Below are 22,690 nucleotides of genomic sequence, written 5' to 3' on the forward strand. Positions count from 1 at the left end.
AGTAACTAACTCCAAATCACTTCACATGTATTTTGGCTACAGTTTCCATTTCCATTAACTGACATTTGCAACAAACTTTAATAAATATTTACAACAAATTTAAAGAAATACTGTAAGTTAAGATTTGCACAAAAAGGAACTCAGAATAGCTAACAAATTGATATGTTACTGTAATTCATCACAAGAGACAAGGAGAAGTTGCTCAAGTGAAGAGCAGTAGCTGACTAATGTGTCTGCAGGGATGAGGGAATTTTATATATTTGAGGTTTTGTCCTGGTTTCGGCTGGGATAGAGTTAATTTTCTTCCTAGCAGCGGGCATAGTGCTGTGTTTTAGATTTAGTATGAGCATAATGTTGATAACACACTGATGTTTTAGTTGTTGCTAAGTACTGCTTATGTTAGTCAAGGACTTTGCAGCTTCCCATGCTCTGCCAGGTGTGCAAGAAGCTGGGAGGGGGCACAGCCAGGACAGCTGACCCAAACTGGCCAAAGGGCTATTCCATACCATATGACGTCATGCTCAGTATAGAAACTGAGGGGGGAATTGGCTGGGAGGCAGCGATCGCTGCTCAGGGACAGGCTGGGCATCAATCGGTGGGTGGCGAGTGGTCGCATCACTTGTTTTTCCTGGGTTTTGTTCCCCGCTCTATTTTTTGTTGTTTTCCTTTTCACTACAATTTATTATTATTACTATTATTATTTTATTTTATTTCAATTATCAAACTGTTCTTACCTCAAGCTGTGAGTTTTCGTACTTTTGCCCTTCCAGTTCTCTCACCCATCCCACTGGGGGGGGGGGGGGGGCGAGGGGAGGGTGAGCGAGCAGCTGTGTTCCATATCTTGAAAAATTTACAGTTTAAACAATACTTGATATGCAACTACAATGTAGATTGTGGCAGAATTAGTGGGGACAAAAAGATAAAGTACTCCTAAAATGATTTTTAAAAAGACATGGCAAAAGAAGAAAGGAAGTTTTGAGAGTCAAAAGTTTCAAAGGGATGAAGTTACATAAAATTAATCTACAGCCATGAATTTCCTCCTACAGTACTGGTGAGCTGGATTACTAAAATGTTGGTTTAGCTATTTCATATAGTCATTTATACTTCCCAGTACACATTCCCACTTCCCAGAAACCAGATGCTTTGTTAAGATCAAATTTCCTTTTCTGTTCCTCACATATTAGTACAATGCTTCAGTATTTGGGTTATACTCATAAAGAGGAAGTATAATTTAAAAAAATGTTAATAGTTAATCAAAATAATAAAGAAATAATCCTATGGATGCTAAATGATATATGTACGAGAAGAGTGTTTGCTGATCAAATGGAACTTGTCTTGCGTAAGCCTGGACGTGCCCCAAGCCATCTTTACTGCTGAATTTCAAAGAACCAGCCTGTTTAAAAGATGTGACACTTCACTGAGGAGAAAAAAAAAAAAAAAAAAAGGCATGAAGAGTCCCAAAGAACACAGTTTGGGGTATGTGACATGCTGTGCCATGGGAATAGGTCAATAGTTTAGATATATTCCATCTCCCTTACCTATCTTGCACAGGGGTCTACAAAAAGAAAACATCAGTGGGACTGGTGAGCTGGTGGGCTACCAGTCTGGGTAAATGGACCCCACCTCTCATCCTTACAGACTTACATTTTCCACTGTGCTGGAAGCCAGCCATCACCCCAGATAACCAGAATCCAAGAAACTTCTGCTTAGTGTGCCTACATTCCTCGCTTTCCTGCCATGCTGTTTCAGAGTTAGGGAAGAAAGATTTAAACCAGATGCCCAGCATGCTCAGTGGCACACAAGTGCTCGGAGAGGCATATGATAGGAAAGGGGAGGATTCAGAAGGTCAGATGCCAGTATGCTGATGTATGGAGTCATCTGAAAATAGTTATTCAACAAGAAATCTCAGCTTAATATTGTGTCACAGAATTAAAACCAGCAGGCGAACGACAGTGAAACCCTCCTGGCTCAGGAGCACGAGGTGTGCTGGCAGCTCCACAAGGTCCACTCACACCAGAGCACTGGCCATCGGGCCTTGTTTGTCACGGCGTGCATCTCTGTTCCTGCCCTCTGCAAAATAATACATCTGGGACCTACATGAGCTGTTAACAGCCTTCATAGCCACTACGGGAAAGTCTATAAATATAAACAGGAAAAATGGGCTGGCGCCAAAATCTTAAAACTGCAAAGGAGCAAACTCTTGCTTTATGTAAGAAGAGGAATCTCTGCTAACACATTTCTGCTGTGTCCACCGTGTGACAGTTTCACAGTATGGCTACAGAATATGCACACCCTAGTTTTTACACTGGAACCCACAGTACAATCTAATTGTAAGAATGAATATTCATGTAGTGGATATGCAGAAACAGCCATGGTGATCATGTGTTGGGCACAGTGCCGATTTTTGAAAATTGCTGGTGTAACATTAATCGATCCAAAAACACATTATTGTTTTCAAAAGTGTAACTGTATAAATTGAAGTACAATCAAGTTACTAACAGTCTCTCAGGAAGAAAAATCTGCCTCTACAGTCTTCATTGGTAAATACTTATTAGCTATAGGTACCTGAGAAATTATTTGAAAAGTGGTCACAGGACAAACAGAAAACAGCAACAGAAACTATGGAAGAATACTTTTCCTTATTTCAAACATAGTACAAAATCGCAGCTGGCTTACAAAACAGTGACAGTGCAAGTCAGTCATTGCCAACTCCAGAATAAAATTCTATTACTTCAGTCAAAAACACAACGTGACGCTTTGAGCTACTACGTTGCTTACAGTCAGGTAACCTATTCCTGAATTTTGGAACGGGAAACAAAGCAGTGACAGTTTAACATTCAGCCATTCCTGCAAGCATGCCAGCACACTCAGACTGGGCGGCTAACACATACCGTCATTTATCTGCTATAGAGTTCCTTCCTCACGCAGGATTTGAAAGTAGTATACCTCTGTATAGGTTTGTAGCCCTGTGGAGCAGAAGATGGAGAAGTGCGCAGATGCAGACAACACGTGAAGGCAGCCAGAGGTAAGCGTAAGACAACAGTATCATGAAAATACAAAAAAATGGCTTTAAGTGACGAATAGCTAGAAGATACAGTATACTATGTGCTAGATACAATGTTTATAATTTAGTCATTAAGTTCCAAATCTTTCAGTTTAAAAATGGAACTTATAAAGGAAAGGGAATCTTCTTAAATATTTTTAAATTAAAATAAAAGAAAGGAAATAACTATTTTAAACCAAACAGCAAGCAAAAATAAAGCTTTTCATGTCTGCACGTTTTAGTAAGTTTATGGCAATACTCTGACTGACCACTTGATGGCAGCTTAATATACTAGTTTGTTTCAAACTACTAAAACCAAAAAAGGTTTCTGATTTTAATACTGTATTCCAGAAAGAGAGAAATTTCATTTGATGACCTCTTTAAGACATTTAATTTTCCAAAAACATATCTAAAATATATGTTAAAATGAGTATTTATTATGTTCCTATAAAGGGAGTACCTGACCTTCCTCAAGTTTATATGTTTATGGTTAATGTTAAGCTTTTAAATAGGACAAAGCTGGTAGGTACTGACTGACCTTGCAGAACTCCAGTTTCGTTGGACTTATGTAACTCTTTGCTCTTAAATACGTTTGCTTTAGTTACACTATGTAACTACAAAATGCTCTTTTCTAAAATACACGGTCCTAGTACCAAGCTCTGTATGCCCTCAAGATTCTTCTGGGCAAACATTTTAGTAAAATAACTTTTAAAAAAGTTGAATTACTAAGTAGAGGCTAAAAATTGTACTTCAAATCACAGGCCTATTTTAAACTGTTATTTTTAAATGTTTTTAGAGTGATAATCAGAGATGGCATTGATTTGGGCAGACATTAATTGTAGGATACTTAACATTAAAAACCAGCATTTACACTTCATAAATAGGCTCAAATTTCTCACGAAAAAAAATTCCATGTTGCTACAAAATACTGCATAAGCAGAAGCTATAATGTTTTTTTTATCTGTATAATGGAACTGACCAAATCTTAACATAGATTTGAAACACAGTTATTAACAAAGAAAAAGTTAGTGATTTGTTAGTTTTGATTTAGCACAAGACAACATTTCAGCCCTCCACATTGTAGGAGCAAGAGGGTAAACTTTTACTTGTTCTGGCCACACTAAATACTGTGTAACTTTTAATGTACAAACTACAGGAAGCAATTAATGACACTTTCTGCCAATTTGTTCTGAGCAAAAGGTTCTTAATGTGTTTTCTTGTTTTCATTCTAAACAAAGATTGGGGTGAGTGGGGGGTGTTTATTAAACAGATAAGGCTAATTTTTGCAGAGTTTTTACTACTACTTGCTCTTGGAAAAATCAGATTGTGTGACACTTAGGAAAACTTACTGGAAATTGTAATTCCTAAATTTGGTACTGCAATTGTCTTGGAATACTACTGGTTAGTGAAGAGGATGCATTTTTCTGAATAATCTAAGAAGTCTGCATGTAGGCATGTCTGAATATAACTGAATTGTAGGACCAAATCATGATGACCTCCTATGCAATCCAGGAGATTAGACATATTAGACAATTAAAATTAGACACATCATTTATGAAAGACCGTGCTATTCTTCTCAACACCCTTGGCTATTCTTTATAGCTCTTTTACAGTCCACTGGAGTATTTTGTAGTGGCCTAGGCAAAAGAAAGATACATGCATAAGACTGAATAGTGCTGGATGATATAGACTCTTAAGGATTATATGTGATTTCTGTCATGCATTTTGTGAAATAGAAACATGTAATACATTTACAAGAATTACTTAGTAAGCAGACTGTTTTCTGGTTAAATTAACATACACTGCACACTTACAATTAGTAAACAATTAAAACATATAGCTGAACATCTTGAAACAGTTATGAAACAATCATCATTCCCACACCATACTAAAAGGAATTGAGGACCAACAAGGAAGTAAGTTTGTTACGAATGAAGTGGTTGTTATCCACATTTTACATTTGATCATAATATTACAAAAGTAACAAGTAAACTATTAGACTCAACACCACTTCACAGAAAGTTCTAAAATTCTATTTAGGAAGCTAACGAAAAATGGCTAAAATTACATTACTGAAATAACACTAAAATGTGAATTTAGGAACCATAATACAGTTTAAGATTTATGTCTAAGGGATTAGGTTGTCAGTAAGAACACCATTTTATATTTAGTTAAAAATGTTAACACCTGAAGAAAAAAAAGTGACTTTTATTGATCATACTCTACTTAAAAATTTTTCTGCTACTATAAAATTCCCCTGTACTACACAGAACCTGAAGAGGGCAGCAAGGCCTATCTATTCACCTAAAAGGCAAAGCACGATTTACAAGCTTGTTCCCTATGAAAGTTTTCTGCCAGTAATTTCCTGCCCTCTAGCTCCTTGTAATTTAATATATTAGATACAGGGTTAAATTATCAAAAGCAACTTTGAACTAGAATACAGCACGGTTCAGCACCGCTTCACTAATTCTTTATTTGAAAATTAAAACCGTGTTCTGCTGCAACTCTTTCCAACAGTCATTGTCAACGCCTGGTATTTTAAATAATGTTTTAGAAGAGTCAATGGTTGACCTTTAACTAAACTGCCTCAGTTTGAGGGAGACAAATTCTCTTATCCCTGCAAACAACCCAGACATAATTGCCACCCTTGTTAAAATTCTTAATGCCAATCTATCAATCACACAATACAGAAGAAATTATAGCATGCAGAGGATTTCTCATCTCCACTTTGGTTTGTGTACGATAAAGATATATTATGTCCTCTATTTATTGCTTTCTAATAAAAAAATCATGAATTTAAGAAAGAATTTATCTTAGAGACTGCTTCAGAATTTCTACAGAACATATGTCTTTAAACATACGCACTGCACTGTTGGTTTGCAGCCTACTGGTGCTACAGGTGCTAAAGTAAGTACTGGTAAGTAGTAAAGTCAACTAAGATAACTATAGAAATTAGAATCCTTACCCTAAACCCTCGATTGAGCCTGTCTTTCATAATGCCAATAAATTCTTTATAACTCAACTGGTCATCTCTGTCGACATCAAAAATCTTGAACACTGTGTTCACCAAATGTGGTGAAAGCTTGACACCTGTGGCTACATACACAGCACGTTTGAATTCATCTGCAGAAAGAGAACATCAGAAGAAAAAATAGAATACATTAATCCTACTTTGTAGACAACATATTATGAAACATTAGTAAACTTTTAACTTAATGTGAAAATTAGCGTTGAATTTCAGAGTTCTAAATCAAGTAGTTCTCAACTGATATAAAATGATACTACTTAATTGGTATCAATTATTTTACACAAAAGATCACAGTCCATATACTATGCGTAAGAACAAAATTAGAAAATCATATTATAATTAAATCTATGTTACATATATACTAATGGGGTCTACTTAATTGACACAGAACCTAAGAAATAGAGCACAGAGAAAACAGTGTACTCCTTTGGTAAGGCCACATGAGGTAAGACTATGCTGGTGTTACTGTGTCAGACCCATGAAGATGCTGCTTGAGGAGAGCACACAAGTCTGACCACTTCACATATTCTTCACCTTGCACTTCCCAAGCATCTCAACTGTTATATTAAGGATTTTAGTCAGTACATACCTGCCTAGTTCTTTCAGCACCCTCTTACTGATTTGTTAAAAAAATCTGCCTAAGCCCTCTTCGGACCGTCTGACATTGTTTCTTTCTACAACCTTCATAGAAGCCCAGACGCCCACTGTGTAAAGAAATGCTTTTGTTTGCTTTAAACCGATCTATTATTGGTGTCGTCAAGTGCCTCTTAACTCTTGTATTGTAGGATTTGATGACTCCTGCATTCAGCTTATCCACCACTTCTATGACTTCATAAATCTTTATCATATCTCTTATGATATGACTGCGCCTTCTCCTCTCAAAGCTGGAGTCCTAGCCTTTTTAGCCTTTTACCTGAGACATTAAAACTACAAACTAGGAATTACAAAACATTTTTGTATTTGTGTCAACAGTTCTGTATCTTAATCAGCAGATTTTTATAAAAATATAAATACTTACCTTGACCTATGGAACGACTTGCAAAATTATACATTTGCATTGCAATTGTAAAGTCTTCTAGGTTGTTCAAGAATTGGAAAAATGATCTAAACTCATCAAATGTGATACCCTAAAAAATAAAAGAACAATATGCACCGTAAGAATTATCAGTAGTGATGACACTGAATAAATAAACCTTGCAGTTACATATACCTATTTCATTTAAGAATAGATACTACACCCATTGAAAAATAATAGATTTTAGTCAATAAAGTCAATAAAGCAAAGAATTGGAGTCTCCTGATGAATGAAAGATGTCTCTCCTCTTTGTCACTGCAACAGATAGCAATTCACACCCAAAAAGCAGTCAAAAATATTGTTCCGTTGCTGAAGGCAATCTTTAAGAATTCCAGGATTATTACAATACAGCAGTTAATATTGAGAATAAGAGTCTAGGTTTGTGTGAATATTGGAATATGTTAACTACTGAAAACCTGCAAACCACTATTATATATAAGTGAGCGTGTGTGCTCCCATGAATACATTGAATGAATTCATAAATACATGTTATGATCTAACTTAAGCTCTGTACTTTAAGGTGAAGTTTTTACATGTCCAGATTTAGACACCTAGGTCTATTCAGCTGATACTCCAAGTATCAAGTATTGCAGGGTTTGTCCAGCTTTTTAAAAGATCTTTTGCATTTTGACCAGACTTCAGAATATCTTCTGTGAAAGTTCCTCTGAAAATGCTATTGTTAAAGGAGCTTATTTTTGATTCTTTCCTTATATTTGTTCTGCTTTTCTCTCATCTTAGCTACAAATCCAAATACCGATAAACTATCCCTAAATCAATTTTGAAAGACACCTTAAACAGAGACTTTGAATTAAGCCAGGACCATTGCCTATATCTCATTCTTCATGGTCTGTCAGCAATTCTGAACACAGGATGGCATTCTTCGTCAAACCTTGATCTCCCTGGCCTTCTTTAACTATCATTCCTGGCTACTCTTCTGTCTGCTTTTATCCTTTTATCTGATTTAATGGCTTCTCTCTGAAAATAAACCTGAAGACAACAGAAAGACCTGTGCACCTTTCTGTTCAAACTAACATCTTGACCTACATCTCTCCTCAAAGATATACATAGTCATTATGGTATGGTGGAACACAGAAAACATACTCAAGTAGGTTTGTGGCAGAGGAGAAAACGGCAGATGGTGGGTGTAAACCCATATGAGACAGCAAGTACTGTGGTAAACATGGAGAGCAACACAATATTGTTAAAATAAAAGACTTTAATAGGCCTCCACCCACTTGAGATGTAAACCACTGCTTAAGTGATCCTACTTAAGCTCTAGCTAAGATTTATAAACTATTTGATTGGAGAGCTTGACCCTTATCCACCATGAATTGCTTTTCTCAACAAGCATATTTGTTCTCTGTTTCATCCTTTGCAATTGGGAGGAAACACTCATAGACACAAGCAGAACCACCTCCTTATTCTCCTTTGGATTTTTATCTTAAAAGCTTAATTTACTAATACTAACCAATACCATTTTCTTGTTTCATTGCATTTGACACCTAACAGTTTATGTCCAAGTTCTGTTTCTTGCACTCTGTTTAGACTGAAAACTCTCTGGGACTGGAATAATTTTGTCTCATATTTGTGAAATACCTACATCAGTGAAACTTCAATCCCCAACTAGGACCCACAGGTACTATGGCAAAATAGCGATAATAGAAAATGGCCATCAAAGTCTTGAGCTGAGATTTGTAGGTTCACAATGATTTTTAAAAATCCTTAATTTGCAGCAATTTGTCTGTAAAGATTCTGAATGTGGAAGATACTATAAGAGGTCAGGCTACTGCAAAAATCTTGGCTCTTTCCATGTAGCTAGAGAGAAGATGATCAGTCTAGATGGGAAGTAGCCCTTGCATAGGTAAGGCTGAGAACCACTGGTCTACAAACAAGCCTTTCTGCAGCTTCTGTGTTTCCAGCAGTGATGAAAACTGCTGCCATGAGTTGACATTGGAGATGAAGCAGGGAGATAAAGGAGCCACACCTGCAGTCCATGGCTGAACTGTACATACTCCACAACATTTTAGGAATGAGAAAAATATCTGGCTTCATTTTAGAGTTCTACAATTTCTGCTGAAATCATCTGCAATCATACATGTTTATTTCCCCTCAAGAAAAAACAGCAAAGGACACAAAAGAGGCAGAAGGGTAGGCAAAATGACACTCAGTTGGGCATAGAGCATTCTACTCTCTCTCTCTCCTTTCCTAGGACCATATTTTGTTCAACTGGTAACTGTAATAACATTTTGCATTTGCCATATGCTTTGCATTTTGACATACAAAGTTATCTACGTGTAGCTATCCCAGAAGTTTCCTACTGGAAACTATTTATTTTCTGTGTTAAAGGAAACTAACTTTTTTATTTATTTCGACAGATTATATTTTACTACAGCAAAGAAATGTGTTACATTAATGCACCAATGCTGTTAAAAATGCATAGACTTTCCTTAGAAGCTGATATTTGTAGTAATTCAAGATGTCAGCTTAAATGAATCACTGCTTGGCATCTAGTTAGTAAAAGGAGGAAAATATCCTGTGAGCAGGCAGCATGCCAGCTGAACATTTTAACATGACTACAGTATGCCAAATGATCATCGCGTTGCTTTTGAGGCTTCTACATACAGCGCCATGGAAGATTAACATTGCCAACTGTGAGAGTAGCTGCCCATTACTTTAGAGGCTAGACTGATTTTTCTTCTAAATGGAATCCTCTGGTTTGTATTAGTACTGCAGCATACCACTGTAATAAAATAGAGAGTACATTTTATACTTTTTGAAGTATAATGTTATTACAAGTGCAAAACAGTGCAAACATATGAACAACACCTCTATGGCAATAAAAGGTCAAGTCCCATTCTCAAAAGCCTGTGGCCAGCACAAGAGATGTCACAGGGATTTACTTTTTCCACAGTACTGATAGCACATTTACCAAAACAGTGATATGGAGCTATGGAAAATGGCAATGTCTTGTTTTACTTAATGGAGGTATAGCATATGACATACAGATATATGGCACTGGTCAAGTGCCAGGATATTCCCAGAATACAGCATAAGCAAACCCGTAACTGAGTGACACAGCTTTCTATGTGGAAGTTTTCCTTAGCTGATGGTCCCATCAGAGATGAGAAGAGGAAACTATTGTGCAAGACTTGCTATCAGAACAGTGGCACTTCGAAAACTTAGAGATGAACTTCAAAGAATACTTCCTTGTGTTTAAAAGAAAGAGTCAGTATTTATATTTACTTAACTTCACCTTTGCCATTCAAAGAAGTATATCTCTATACCTATCACTGTCATTATTTTTCAGTTACCCAAGTGATACTTACATCATTGTTGTTATACAAGCCCCAAAGTGATTTTTTTTTTCAGATTTCCATGTATATGGAAATCTTGATTTCATCCTAAGTAAAAAACATCTGGGAACCAAGCAAAAAATGCTTTATACCATTGCTGTTGCATTGTCTTAGTTTTCAATATTGAAAGCTGCGCAGACCTTTTAGAGTAGTTAGAACTGGGCGCCTCAGCAGCTAGACTGGGAACTCCCAAAGGGTCAGCGAGCAGGAACTCTGATCCCAATCTTCCCGCTTCATCTTACACCTTATTTGGTGCAAAAGAGACAGCCCTGCTTTCCCTTTCCACTCCACAGCTATATTTACCTCTCAGTGGACGTGACTGCTGTACAACCACAGAAAGAATCAGATAATTCAGAAATTTGAACAGAAAACTGTTGATTTTTGGAGTGTGTTTCTATCAGGTCAGCTGACTGATCTTACTTAATTACTCTGTGAACTGAAATTACAATGCAATTTCTCAAATAAAAAAACAAAAAAACCTGTCCAAAACAATTTATTACTCTTCTTCACAAGCTCTGCTGTCAATGCTATCAAAATACTAGCTATTGAAAGAATTAGATTTCTAGGACAGATTAATCTGATCTCCCTCTGTAAACACAAACAGAAGTATATCCAAAACATCCCTTATCTGAAAGGCTACTTTTAATGTTATCCTATCAATTGCCATCGATGCATAGTTGCCACTACATTTCTCTCAGATATACTTCTGACAACACAGTTGTTGTTAAACAAATGAAGGACTATCTACCTCATGACCTTTACTGTTTTTATTATCTTTTCTATCTCTTCAGTCATTAATAAGAACCACATACCCATCAATAATTATATAGAAGTAATCCATTATTAAGACTATAAAACAACTATATAAAGGGTGTCAATGTTATTTCTGAAGAGGTGCTATTCCAGTGGCAGTGCAAAAGAGAAGTAAGAAAAAAAAAGGTTTTTTAATGCCTCATTGCTAGAAAATTGTTCTTTTTCAAGTCTTATGGTTTTTGCTGTTTAAACTGAATTTTCATGTAATATAAAGCTTTGTTATCTAAACTGCAAAAATATTACTAGCTAAATCCTATGGAACATAATTCTATGCTATTTACTCTTCTATTTTGTATTCAGCAAAGAATCTGAAAAACATGAGACACACAGCTTATCATCAGAATAAATTCCTGGTGCTAATTAATTCAGTGACAGAATCTCATTCAGTCCAACAGTGCTATGTTTTCATCTTGATGACACTGGGACTGGATGCTGTGGCCCACTGCTGTCCTAGCTAAACAATTACCTTTTCTTCAGGAATCCTGCAGCGCATGTTTTCCAGGTAACTTGATGTATTTTCCACGTTTGTATACCTCAAAAGAATATGGGCAAAGTCTTCCTCACTGATGGTGTTCATCCCATTAGAGTAGGAAAGGAATTCTATCTCTAGAACCTCAGTTTGTAGGTTATCCATAAATCTAAAGCACAAACATAAAGAAATAGTAATACTTTATATTTCACTATTCATGTCCTTAGAAGACTCATAGAATATAAAGCCAAATAGCATTATACCAATTAGTTCCCTTTTCATAGCACTGATGGTAAATTTGGTAAATCCCTCACCTATGTTGACCTATTTTCTAATCAATACAACAATCTTAATTCAAAGATGAAGTGTTTTAGTAAGGATTAAAATGACTTAATACTTACATTTCTGATTTACTTCTAGTTTGTGTTTGCTTAATTTTCTTCTTCAGTGGGTCACCGATCTTTATTTTTATATGCTAGACTGAAAATTCCATCATGGTACTCAATGAATTCCTGAAATTTACTCCCCACATAGTTACTTACAGATTGCGATTAAACCTTACCTTTCTCTTTTTAACAAGCTAAGTATGATGAGCTCTTGCAGCCTTTCAATCTAAACTTTTTTTTTTTAATACTTCACTATTCTTATGATATTTCTATAAACTCTTCCCAATTTAACAATATACTTAGTATATTCTGGACACCAAAACTGGATAAAGTATAAATCCATCTATATATAAAAAGGAAATATAACTACTCTGATTCTGCTTGATGTCCTAGTTATACAGCCAAGGATGAAATTAGCTCTCTGGTGGCAGTACTGCACTGGGAGCTCATGTTCATCTGATTGTCATCCAGAACCTGTAACACTTCCCTGTTACAGGTTCCCAAGAGCTCCCATCCTATAGATGCCTGCAACACTCCTTCCTAATATGTAACTTGACTTCTAAGAACTATGAGGGGCTCAAATCAAAAGGATGTCTAGGCAAAAGTGTAAGTGCAAGGTAAACATACAGTAGTATTTCCCTCACCAATCCATAGTATAATGAATTTTTTGAGCTCGTAAAGTAGCGTTGAATAAAACTTGATGGATTTCTCTTTCATGAATATGTCTGCTAGGTTTTGACCTCTTTAGCATTCACAACATCTTACAGCAATAGACATTTTAACTAGATGCCTTTTGCAAAACTACCTTCTTTTCTGGTTCTTGTTCTGAACTCACATCATGATTTCACTTGATGACACAGTTTTTATGTTATGTGAAATACTGAACACTTTTCATGACGTACATAATTTTAAGGCAAAATATTTTGCAAGCATCTGTTTGATTAGAATGCACAGTTAAGTGGTAACTATAAAGACAACAGGTATTGGGAGTATTTACTGAGGAAACAATAACCACACACTGTATCTCTCTCAATCACACAGAAACATACAGTTTTATGGCTCTGTTTTTATGGCACTCTCCCTATATTTTTAAATTCTACTTTAACTGGTGTAATAATTAAGCCAATAGTTTCCATTGTGTTTTGACTTTTGCCCAGAAGCTTGTTCTAAGGTGCCTACATGATATCTTCATAAAAATCTTTACATTTAAATATATCCCTAAAAGCAGAGATGCACACAAAGTTTTTTTTAAAGCACTGACAAACGGGGTGGGGGAGAGGAGGAATTCAAAACCAAGAAAAAAATTCCTACATACCAGTAAGGACAGGGTTGGGGTATAACCTCCCCGCCCCAAACCAACTACGCACAAAAGTGCTAACAAAATTTGCAGGTGCAGCAGCACTAGTACAGGACTTTTTATTGTTGGTCCATTTGTTGTTTTATTTTGCTCTTTGTATATATAACGCACACAAAGCGAACATAAACTTTATATACATGTCTGCATAAACTATGTGTATAGTAATATGATACACATTAATTAGAACAAGCATGCAAGTATTTTTTTACAAGGAATTAATAAAGTTGAGACTCACCTATAAAAGTCTTCAAAGTTCAGTTCAGCTTTTCCTTTCTTGCCGAAAAAGTGTACAAGCAGTGTAGTATCTGACAGTGAACTTGAAATATCATCAGCACGCTTAAATATTAGAATAAAAAAAATTGAAGGCCATCATTGGATCAGTTACAGAAGTATAATCTGAGAATGCCTATCATCACAATAGACCTTTCTATTAAAAGAGTTTGTGTTTTATGTTCACAGTCTTAAAAAAGACTTTAGTATTAAAATCCATTAAATTAATTTAGTCATGCAATTTTCACACAAAATAGCATTAGGCTGTTAATTGCATTTAGTACAAAACACTTAAAACAACAGTATAATATAATGGAAGGTGCAATGAAGGGGGAAAAAGCATGAAAAATAAAACCAGAAACTCTTGAGAAAAAAAAACGTACTAGTCAGTTGAAATAAACCGTAAAAATAACTCCCTTTGTACACAATCTCCTTCCCTTCTACTATGCAACGACAAAGAAGTTAAAGAAAGTTACTTCATATACTCTTACTTGATATTTCAAAATTATGAGATTGTATTCCAAAACCACTCACATCAGTCAGGTGTACTTTATATGACTCTCTTCTGTAAGTAGCAGATGACTACAGTTTACATTTTATTGCCCAAATATATTTAAAACAACAGAATCGTAAGAAATTTTGAAATAATGACATAATACTTTGATTCATTCTCTTAAGAACGTTCCTCATCTACTGAGTATGTGGTCTCTGCATCAGACAGGAAACTGTGAACATGTACTAATACTTTTTCCTTAAATAAATATCAACTTTGAAGGCACAGACTTATAATAGTAAAACGAACTAACTTTGACCATTTGTAACAGCAAGAGTTGCAAATAGGAAGACATGCATATAAACAGAAGTAACTATCATCAGTGTATAAACAGAAGTAACTATCATCTGTGTATAGTGATTGTGCAACATTCCACTTTTTTACTACATATTCGTTACCCTTAATTGTTGTGTATGGGCATTGATTTTATCTCTTTTACAAAGAAACTCTTGATACACTGAAGAGCTAGAAAAATAATTCAGTAATATAAGGCTCTTAAATAAGCCATAGTATTCCACCATGGCTATGTCCTTCTGGCATTAACATACATCTGCCAACATCTGAAATTCAAGAAGTAATATATTTAGTCTCCTTGCTGCACCTGCCTAGGGAGAACCTTCTGTCTGAGCTCTCGTTTTTCTTACAAAAATCTTATGATGGCAAGCTACCACCCATCAGCAACACCATATTTTTGTGGAAGTGTGCCTGCTGACTCTACTGTTTAAAAGTACAAAACAGAGTACACAGTACAGAAACCTAGCAAGTATCTGGGAGATGTAACAGTACTAATTTATCACCATAATGATAGATTATAAACCTATGGGTTTTACTGTAAGTATAAAAAACTGTTTATACAGATCTATAAAGATCTGCATATACAAACCTTAAAGCTACACTCAAGAGTCCTTTAAGTCTGACTTTATTTCATAACTGAAGAGTCTATAAATTTATAACAGATGGAGAAACTCTAAATGAAGAAACCAGGAAGAAATTTTGAACAGTATGCAGTAGTTCAACGTCATGTACCATAGAAAACCATTTCATATCTACATTCTCTGAAACAGACTATATTAATTTCAAATTTACATACTGATTTGTAAAAAAAACATAAAATGCAATATGCATTAAGAGTATTTATGTATCAACAACAAGGAAAAACATGAGGCAGTAACAACACAAATCCTTTCCTTTCAACACCCATGAACTAAAGAAATGGGAGAGACTTTTCTGTACTTTGGTATAATCAGTTTAGGATTCTCAAGATTGTATTTCATGTACTCTAGCTTCCTCTTTATTCTCATATTCTTCTCCAGGGAGAAATAAGATGACATGGTGTATATATAGGTAGAAAGATATTTCATGTCCTTCAATTAAGACAGCTCTGCTCTTCAAGTGAGCAAACTAATTCAGAAAAGTAATCACTATTTGTCTTTTAATATTGTTATCCTCCACTACAGGACACAATATACTGAAATGCAGATACCCTGATTTCTTGTGTCTTTTAAGCAATTAAATCCCTAAGCACATTCAAACAATTTCCCTCAAGTACACTGAAAAGATATCAAATGTTAAATTACAGCCTTTCATCTTGCAAAAACATTTCAAAACCTTAGACTTAGGTTGCATTCATCCATATCTAAAGAACCATTTAAAAAAAATACAATCTGTAAGTCTTTTCACAATTCCCATTTGGTCAGCCTCACTATATGAAAAAACCCCAAACAAAAACCTCGCCCCAGAAACTCAACCCAGTGTGCTTCTCTGTAGAATTGCAGGCAACTGAAAACTATTCCTGTGCTCCTTCTGCTTTGAAAGCATTATATAAATTCTCTCTCTTAAGGGGTAAGGGTAAAAACAAAAGCCTTAATCATTTAAAACTATTACTTACTGTTCATAATAAAATGAATTTTGTACTTTACATCAGTGAAAATGCAATGACCGCACCTGTTTCCATATATACAAATATGAGACTCTATTTTGATCTAATATATTTTGAAGTCTTTTACATGAGAATAAAAACCTGCCTCGCTTCTCCTTACCTTCATACTAACTGCAATGCAAGTACAGGTAAAGAGACAAACAGGAGAGACAAGTGTTTCAGTCACATTATTGGCTTGCTGCATAATGGCAACACCTTTTCCTCTCAATTCCCTAACCTGAAGAGCAGTAAATCTACTTTGTTTACATTCTGAAAAATTCATTTCAAGCTTTTGATTAAAGAGAGTCAACTAAAGGTAAATTAAACTCATGAGTGATGGTCCACTTGTTGCAACATACTCTGAGAATGAAGTATGCACATTATGCTTGGAGTTAGGAAGAGATTTCTTACTGCAAGTCGTTGATTTTTCAATAGTGATAATAACCCTACTGATTTCCAGTCTCAGTAGTTTAAGAATAAACCCACAAACTAAACTCAGTGGTAAATGGCATATTCCAACAGGATAGTGTAGCTGCTTTAAATTAGGAATAGCAGAAACAATACTGTAAACTGCCCTAGAAAGAAACTGGGTGTGATGAATAATGTCTTTTTTCCCCCAAAGAGACCTTATAAGTTCATTCTCATAACAATGAACTGTATTTACTCTCCTTTTCAACTTACACAAGGCCTTTTCAAAAGGCTACGAAACAACATAGACTCCAGTGTCACCTAGCTTTATGCCACTTTCTTAGTACAGAGGACTATAATATCATTCAGATGTGAGAGTACCTGGGAGAGAGAAGCACATGGATGAAAGCCATCCGGCTCAAACTTAAACCAAGCAAGATAAAGATTATGGTGAGAAGTGGGAAATTCTCAGCAGAGGAAATGAAGGATATACAATTTTTTTCATAAAATGAATTAAAAATTAGCAGAGAGACTTTTTATACATTTTACAGACAATTTAAATCAATGTTTAATATAGCTGCTGTTAAGCTTCAATTACATTGTAGGTTACAGATACTAGCCTGAGGTATCAGATGCAAAAAATCTCTCTCTCCTCAAATAAAAGGCATGTAGCGATTACTAAACTTAAGTCCATCTATTTTTGGGACTGAATTCATGCCAACTAACTGTAGATTACAACAATAGTTAATTCAGAAAACTGAGGGCCCCAAGTTCCTTAAATAGTCAATGAAAAGAGCAGCCCTCTCTCCCTCCTGTGTCTCCCTTAGCTGACTAGACAGGAACACTAATGTTCTGGGCTTTAAAATTTGGTGGAATAAATAAGGACTAATAACTGGACTAACAGCTCAGGAGCTCATCAATTTAAAAGCGAGGAAAGAAAGGCTGGGTATACTGCTTTATTGCAGGATTACTATGGATGTATGAATATTGCTATAAATGTTGGTCTAAAACTCAGTTCCATAATACTACATTTTGTTTTGTTCAAAGGCAAATGAACTCAAGCTGACAGAGGTACAGAGAAAGCCTATTTGATACCTGGGAAATCTAGGTTCTACCTTAAAGAGAAAAATCAAAGACCCTGTTTTGTTTAGCCTATGATAATTAAAACTGTGGGCTATGATGGGCATTTATAAACACAACCATGAGTAAGAAGGTCAACACTAAAGAAGAAAAAGCCCTATGAAAATTAAGGGACAACAGACTGGTATAAAGGGATTATGAGTAAATTTAGCCTGGAAATTACAAAAAGTCCATCCAAGTCCTCAGGTTATTCAATAGCTTCTGCAGAGGAACAGCAGGGACAAAACACTAATTACTTTTAATATGGAGCACACATTGCTTACGAAGCAAAGAAAAAGATTGTTTTACCCTGGAGGTCCATTTCAGTTCCATGTTCTTTTCTCATTATGATCCTGCTTATGAAGCATGGGACTTGAGACCAGAAAGTCAGTGGGGAGTTAATGCCACAACGAGCAGAGCAATCACCCTCACTGTATGGGGCACAGAAAAGCCTAAATGATCTAGTTTTCTAACCTGCTTAGATGATGAGTACAAATAAATGTCTTACTCAATTGTTTGAAAGCATATCATGAAACAAGAATCTGATTAGATTTTCAAGAACTATGGAAATTAATTTGACAGCACAGTGATATTGCTAGTCTTCCATAATGATTGTGTAATATTCAAAAAGACTGTTTTGGTTACCTTAAAACATTTCTGGTTCAATTGAACAATTAAAGCAATCTTTGCGCGATACTGTTTTTGTGAAGATAAGTTTTGATAACATACAGAAAAAGCATGTTAAGGACCTAAACATTAAAAGCTTAAAGGGCTGCAACTCTCATTAAAGTTGGCACATCACTGGACCAAGTCTAAATGCCAAAGGTTTCCTGAATTATTGCTCTAACTGTGAAATGCTGTCACTATTAGTGTCAGAAAATGTTTTTTACAATTAGGACTGAAGAGGACTCAATCTTCCAACTCTTTCAAAAGGTAACTTTGCTTTTACTTGGATATGAGAACTCTGAATTATTGCACTGCATAGAACCAAATCAATTTCATCTGAGAACCTTCAGGTTTAAAAAAAATAATTAAAAGGAAGAAAAGAAACAAAGTGCATAAAATAGGAAAACAAACAGAACAGAAACAAATAAAATAGCCGTCTGTTTATGGACCAGAGACAGAGGTTGTCTTATACCTCTGCAAGGTCCGAAAAGAGTGCTTGGCTTGTGCTACGTCTCAAAGTATCCCAATAGCTTCTGGGGACAAGGTCCTCTCCTTCTGTTTTAAGAACCTGCAGAAGTTTCAAGAAGCACAATCATTTGAAAACCAAAGAACAATGAAACAACTGCTTGCAGACTTTAAAATATTTTCCAACTGATGTTCAAAAGCATGGCTTGACTCTTTTGCTTCTACAAAGAGAAATTTCTACCCAGTTACATGACACTTAGTAAATCAGAGGAACACTAGTATATTACAGCTATTTGCTGATTACTCGTAACTTGGCTGTGCCAAAAGTATCACCAGACTCCACTTTTCCAAACAAAATAATTTAGAGAAAATATTTATCAAAAGTAATATGCGAAAACATCCTCTAAACTCAGTATTTTGCAGTTGTTTTTCCCAACAATTCTATTTTGCCAAAAAATATTAATTTATATTCTTATGATATGAAATTTGTTTTCCCATTGGTCAAAATATAAATGCTACCATCTGATTAGTTATATAAAATTAATTTCATCCAGTAATCAGGGTGACATCCTTGCAACAATAAAGAAAAGCAAAAAGCAAAAAGCAAGCCTAGTTAGTCCAACTTCAACTGTAACATACTTAGCAAGAGAACACTAATGATCAAACTTACCTTGTTTAAATAGAAAGTAAGTGTTTAATCTCTCCAAGGAAAATACGCTTACCTTTTTGCTCTGAAATGTTTCGTATTTGGAAACCTGAAAAATCCTCCCTTATCAAAACAGGCCTTCCTCTACCTTGCAATTAGTCTTCGAAGATCTACCTAATACACTTTTCTTTGTTTCCCCAAAGAGTCTAGGGGAGGTGATCCTAAAGACAGCAGAAGGCTATCTGAACTTGATTAGGGTTATTGCAACTGAATGCATTTTCCCCTTTCTCTCCAGAAGTCAATGTAAACTAGGTCTTCTACTTTCAGGGCTTCCCACTCCTGTCCATCTGGGCACGCAAGACAAAGACAGAATGAATTTAGTCTTCTAACTGCAAACAAAAACTTTTTTTTTTTTTTGAGTCAGCACATACTATTCTCTTAGAAGATTTACACTGATGCGAGTGCTGTATGATGTGTAAAACCACATCGTTATCAAGGCTACGTTACAGAGCTGAAGGTTTATTGACTCTATGTATTCCACATTATGTCAATCATGGAAATATAAATTTAATTCTTTAAACAGTTGAAATATAGTATGATTTCTATTTTTCTACTCTCCCTTAACGTTCTTTAGCACAGTATCTCCTCAGGTAACAGGTCTTCAATATGCTTGCAGTACATCCCGCAGTGATACAGAGTTACATGAGTGAAGACATTATTTAAGGGCTCTTACCACACTAATGGGGCTCAGTGCTTATGGGACCACCTTGTATTAATTTGCTTCAGCTATATTTTACATGTTTATAAAAATGCATCTGTATATGAATCATTATGTAAATTTACACTGCATACAAGTAACACTCTTAGTCCTAAAGAAACATTTCAGCAGTAAGTCAGTATGCAATTTAAAAAAAAAAGATTAAAAGGTATTAAGATATTTAATATGAAGTGTGTCTGGCTGCAGAACACCGCAACATGTTTGCTAGAAGGAAATACGCTAAATAATCCAATTTTTTTTTCAATTTGTGTAACTCTTCTGCAAGTTCTATTCTTTCTCCACTAACAATTCAACTCAGCTCCTTCTGTCATCAAAGAAACATGACAAACTACCAGGAATTATATCCATGCTTAACGTATATTATACTTTTTTTTCCTTTTTGAAAAATTCTGGTTTTATCTTTCTCTTATTTTGGAGTACCAGTTCCTACATTGTGGCCACAGTATTCTCATAACTCTGTTCAGTCCTGAACTGCTAAACTCAAAGAAATTGGTTTATTTCAGTGCATACAGGATTAGATCCTTAGGGCCTCAGTTTCTCTCTTACACTTATTTATCCCTTTGGTATTTACTGGGTTATGTGTATGAACAACACCCCAGTCCTTTAACCATAAAATAATGTAATATAGCTCTTTTAAGTATTCACTGAATTTCTTCTCTTACTGGAGACTTACTTTAGCCAATGGAATTAGTATTTCCGGGCATGCACATTTGATTCTCCTTACATGCATCTCATCATAACTATCATATTCCGCTTGGCATTAGGCTAGTAAGAGCACTCATGCAATACATGCTGAAGTAGTCTTAAAACACAACTGCGGTATGCGACAGAACATGACTTGAAGGAATTAACCTATGCAAATAAAAAGACAAAAATATTTAACCTATTTAAAACTTCACTGTATGCACCCTATGGCTTATAGACCTTGACATTTCTCAAAAAATCAGAGCTGTTTTGAAGGATGAAGTGAGGAAAAGGGCCCAACACAGCACTTTGGACTATCCTGGACTTTTCAGGGCTGCATCTCCTAGGTCATGAGTATCTTCAATTCCCCAGGACATCAAAGGAAACTGAAAAGGCTGCTACAATTTTTGTTTCAGTAGGAGAAATAGAAATAAAAAATATCAATATTCTGGGATGGGGGATTTGTTGGCTGCTGTGAATTCCTACACGTCTGAGTTTCCTTTGCGTGGAGATCTCCATTCAGGTCGTAGGAGGGCAGGAAAAGATGGCGCACACCCAGGCAACATCTTGATACAGAGTTAGGATGTGGCTGGAGTGGACCACATCTAGAAGGAGATTTTTTTTACTAAAGCTGAAAACTATTATATGAGTAGGAAAGCCTAACTAGTTTGGTTTCAGTTTAAAATAGGAGGCAGCACAGGAATATGGCAACCACTGTACAGCGCCCTTCACTGCAGTAAAGCCTGATCTAAAAATCTGTTGAATCATAAGCCCTCACATTTCCTACTACGTTATTCTCGCAACACTGCAGCATCAACATCATGTCACTGCACCTTTTTATTCAACAGACTTCCTTCCTGCATCCTGCTCAAATTGTACGTGCTAACTTCACAGGAAATAAAGCTGTGCATCCCTGTGAATGATTTTATAAAGAAACAGACTTTAAAACTGTAATTTCACTAGTTATCTAATTCTCGTAGGGTCCCTCCCCTCACTTTGGATATCATAATAATCATATCAAACCAAGCTTAATTCTGTTTTAACATCACAACAAACTTCTTTTACAACAGTTTTACTTCTGCTGTGATCCAAAAATTAATCAGGTCGGGGTGAAGCCATTCAAAACCCAGAAGATCTCTCTCCTGCCGATTCTCTCTCCCACTCCTCAAAAATGACTGAAAATAAGTTTATCGTCACCTACATAATACAGCGATTGTTTTCTGTAAAATCCTATTCTAGTTCAGCACTGAAAATTCTTATTTATTTGTTCTGTAAGTGAAGCACAAAAATATAAAAGCTCTCTTCTGGTTTCTTTTTATTTGACTATTAATTCACATTATACACAAGGAGACAAGACAGACCTGGATCAAAGGACTCATGCAGGATGACTTAACTTACATATGTTAATTAAAACCAAGTCTATAATTTCTTAAGATATACTTTGTCCTTTCCCTTAAAAATATTGTTTCCTTCATTTTATATAAATAGAGAGAGCAACCTTTCCTCCTGGTAGGCTTGCCTGTTCAGAATGCATGCAACAAGCATGCACAACCTTTTATGCAAGTGAAGATCCATCACATTTTTACTGATTAGCAGAATTAAGTTACTTAATGAAAAAGATAACTATAGTAAATTTTCTTATAGCATATTATTTCACCT

The 22,690-nt window shown here is 35.5% G+C and overlaps 1 protein-coding gene across 1 annotated transcript in view; it reads right to left on the minus strand.

Annotated features, from left to right (window-relative positions):
* Positions 1–22,690, minus strand: part of MICU3 (mitochondrial calcium uptake family member 3) — a 61,750-nt gene that overhangs the window by 2,810 nt on the left and 36,250 nt on the right. Inside the window, exons 9-13 of the mRNA XM_075709167.1 lie at positions 18,931–19,026; positions 13,760–13,860; positions 11,779–11,950; positions 7,090–7,198; positions 6,009–6,166 (exon numbers count right to left, since the gene is read on the minus strand). Coding sequence (XP_075565282.1) covers positions 6,009–6,166; positions 7,090–7,198; positions 11,779–11,950; positions 13,760–13,860; positions 18,931–19,026 — 636 coding nt within the window. The remainder of the gene's footprint in view (positions 1–6,008; positions 6,167–7,089; positions 7,199–11,778; positions 11,951–13,759; positions 13,861–18,930; positions 19,027–22,690) is intronic.

Source organism: Pelecanus crispus, chromosome 4 (assembly GCF_030463565.1).
Source record: "Pelecanus crispus isolate bPelCri1 chromosome 4, bPelCri1.pri, whole genome shotgun sequence".
In the NCBI taxonomy this organism is placed as follows: Eukaryota; Metazoa; Chordata; class Aves; order Pelecaniformes; family Pelecanidae; genus Pelecanus; species Pelecanus crispus.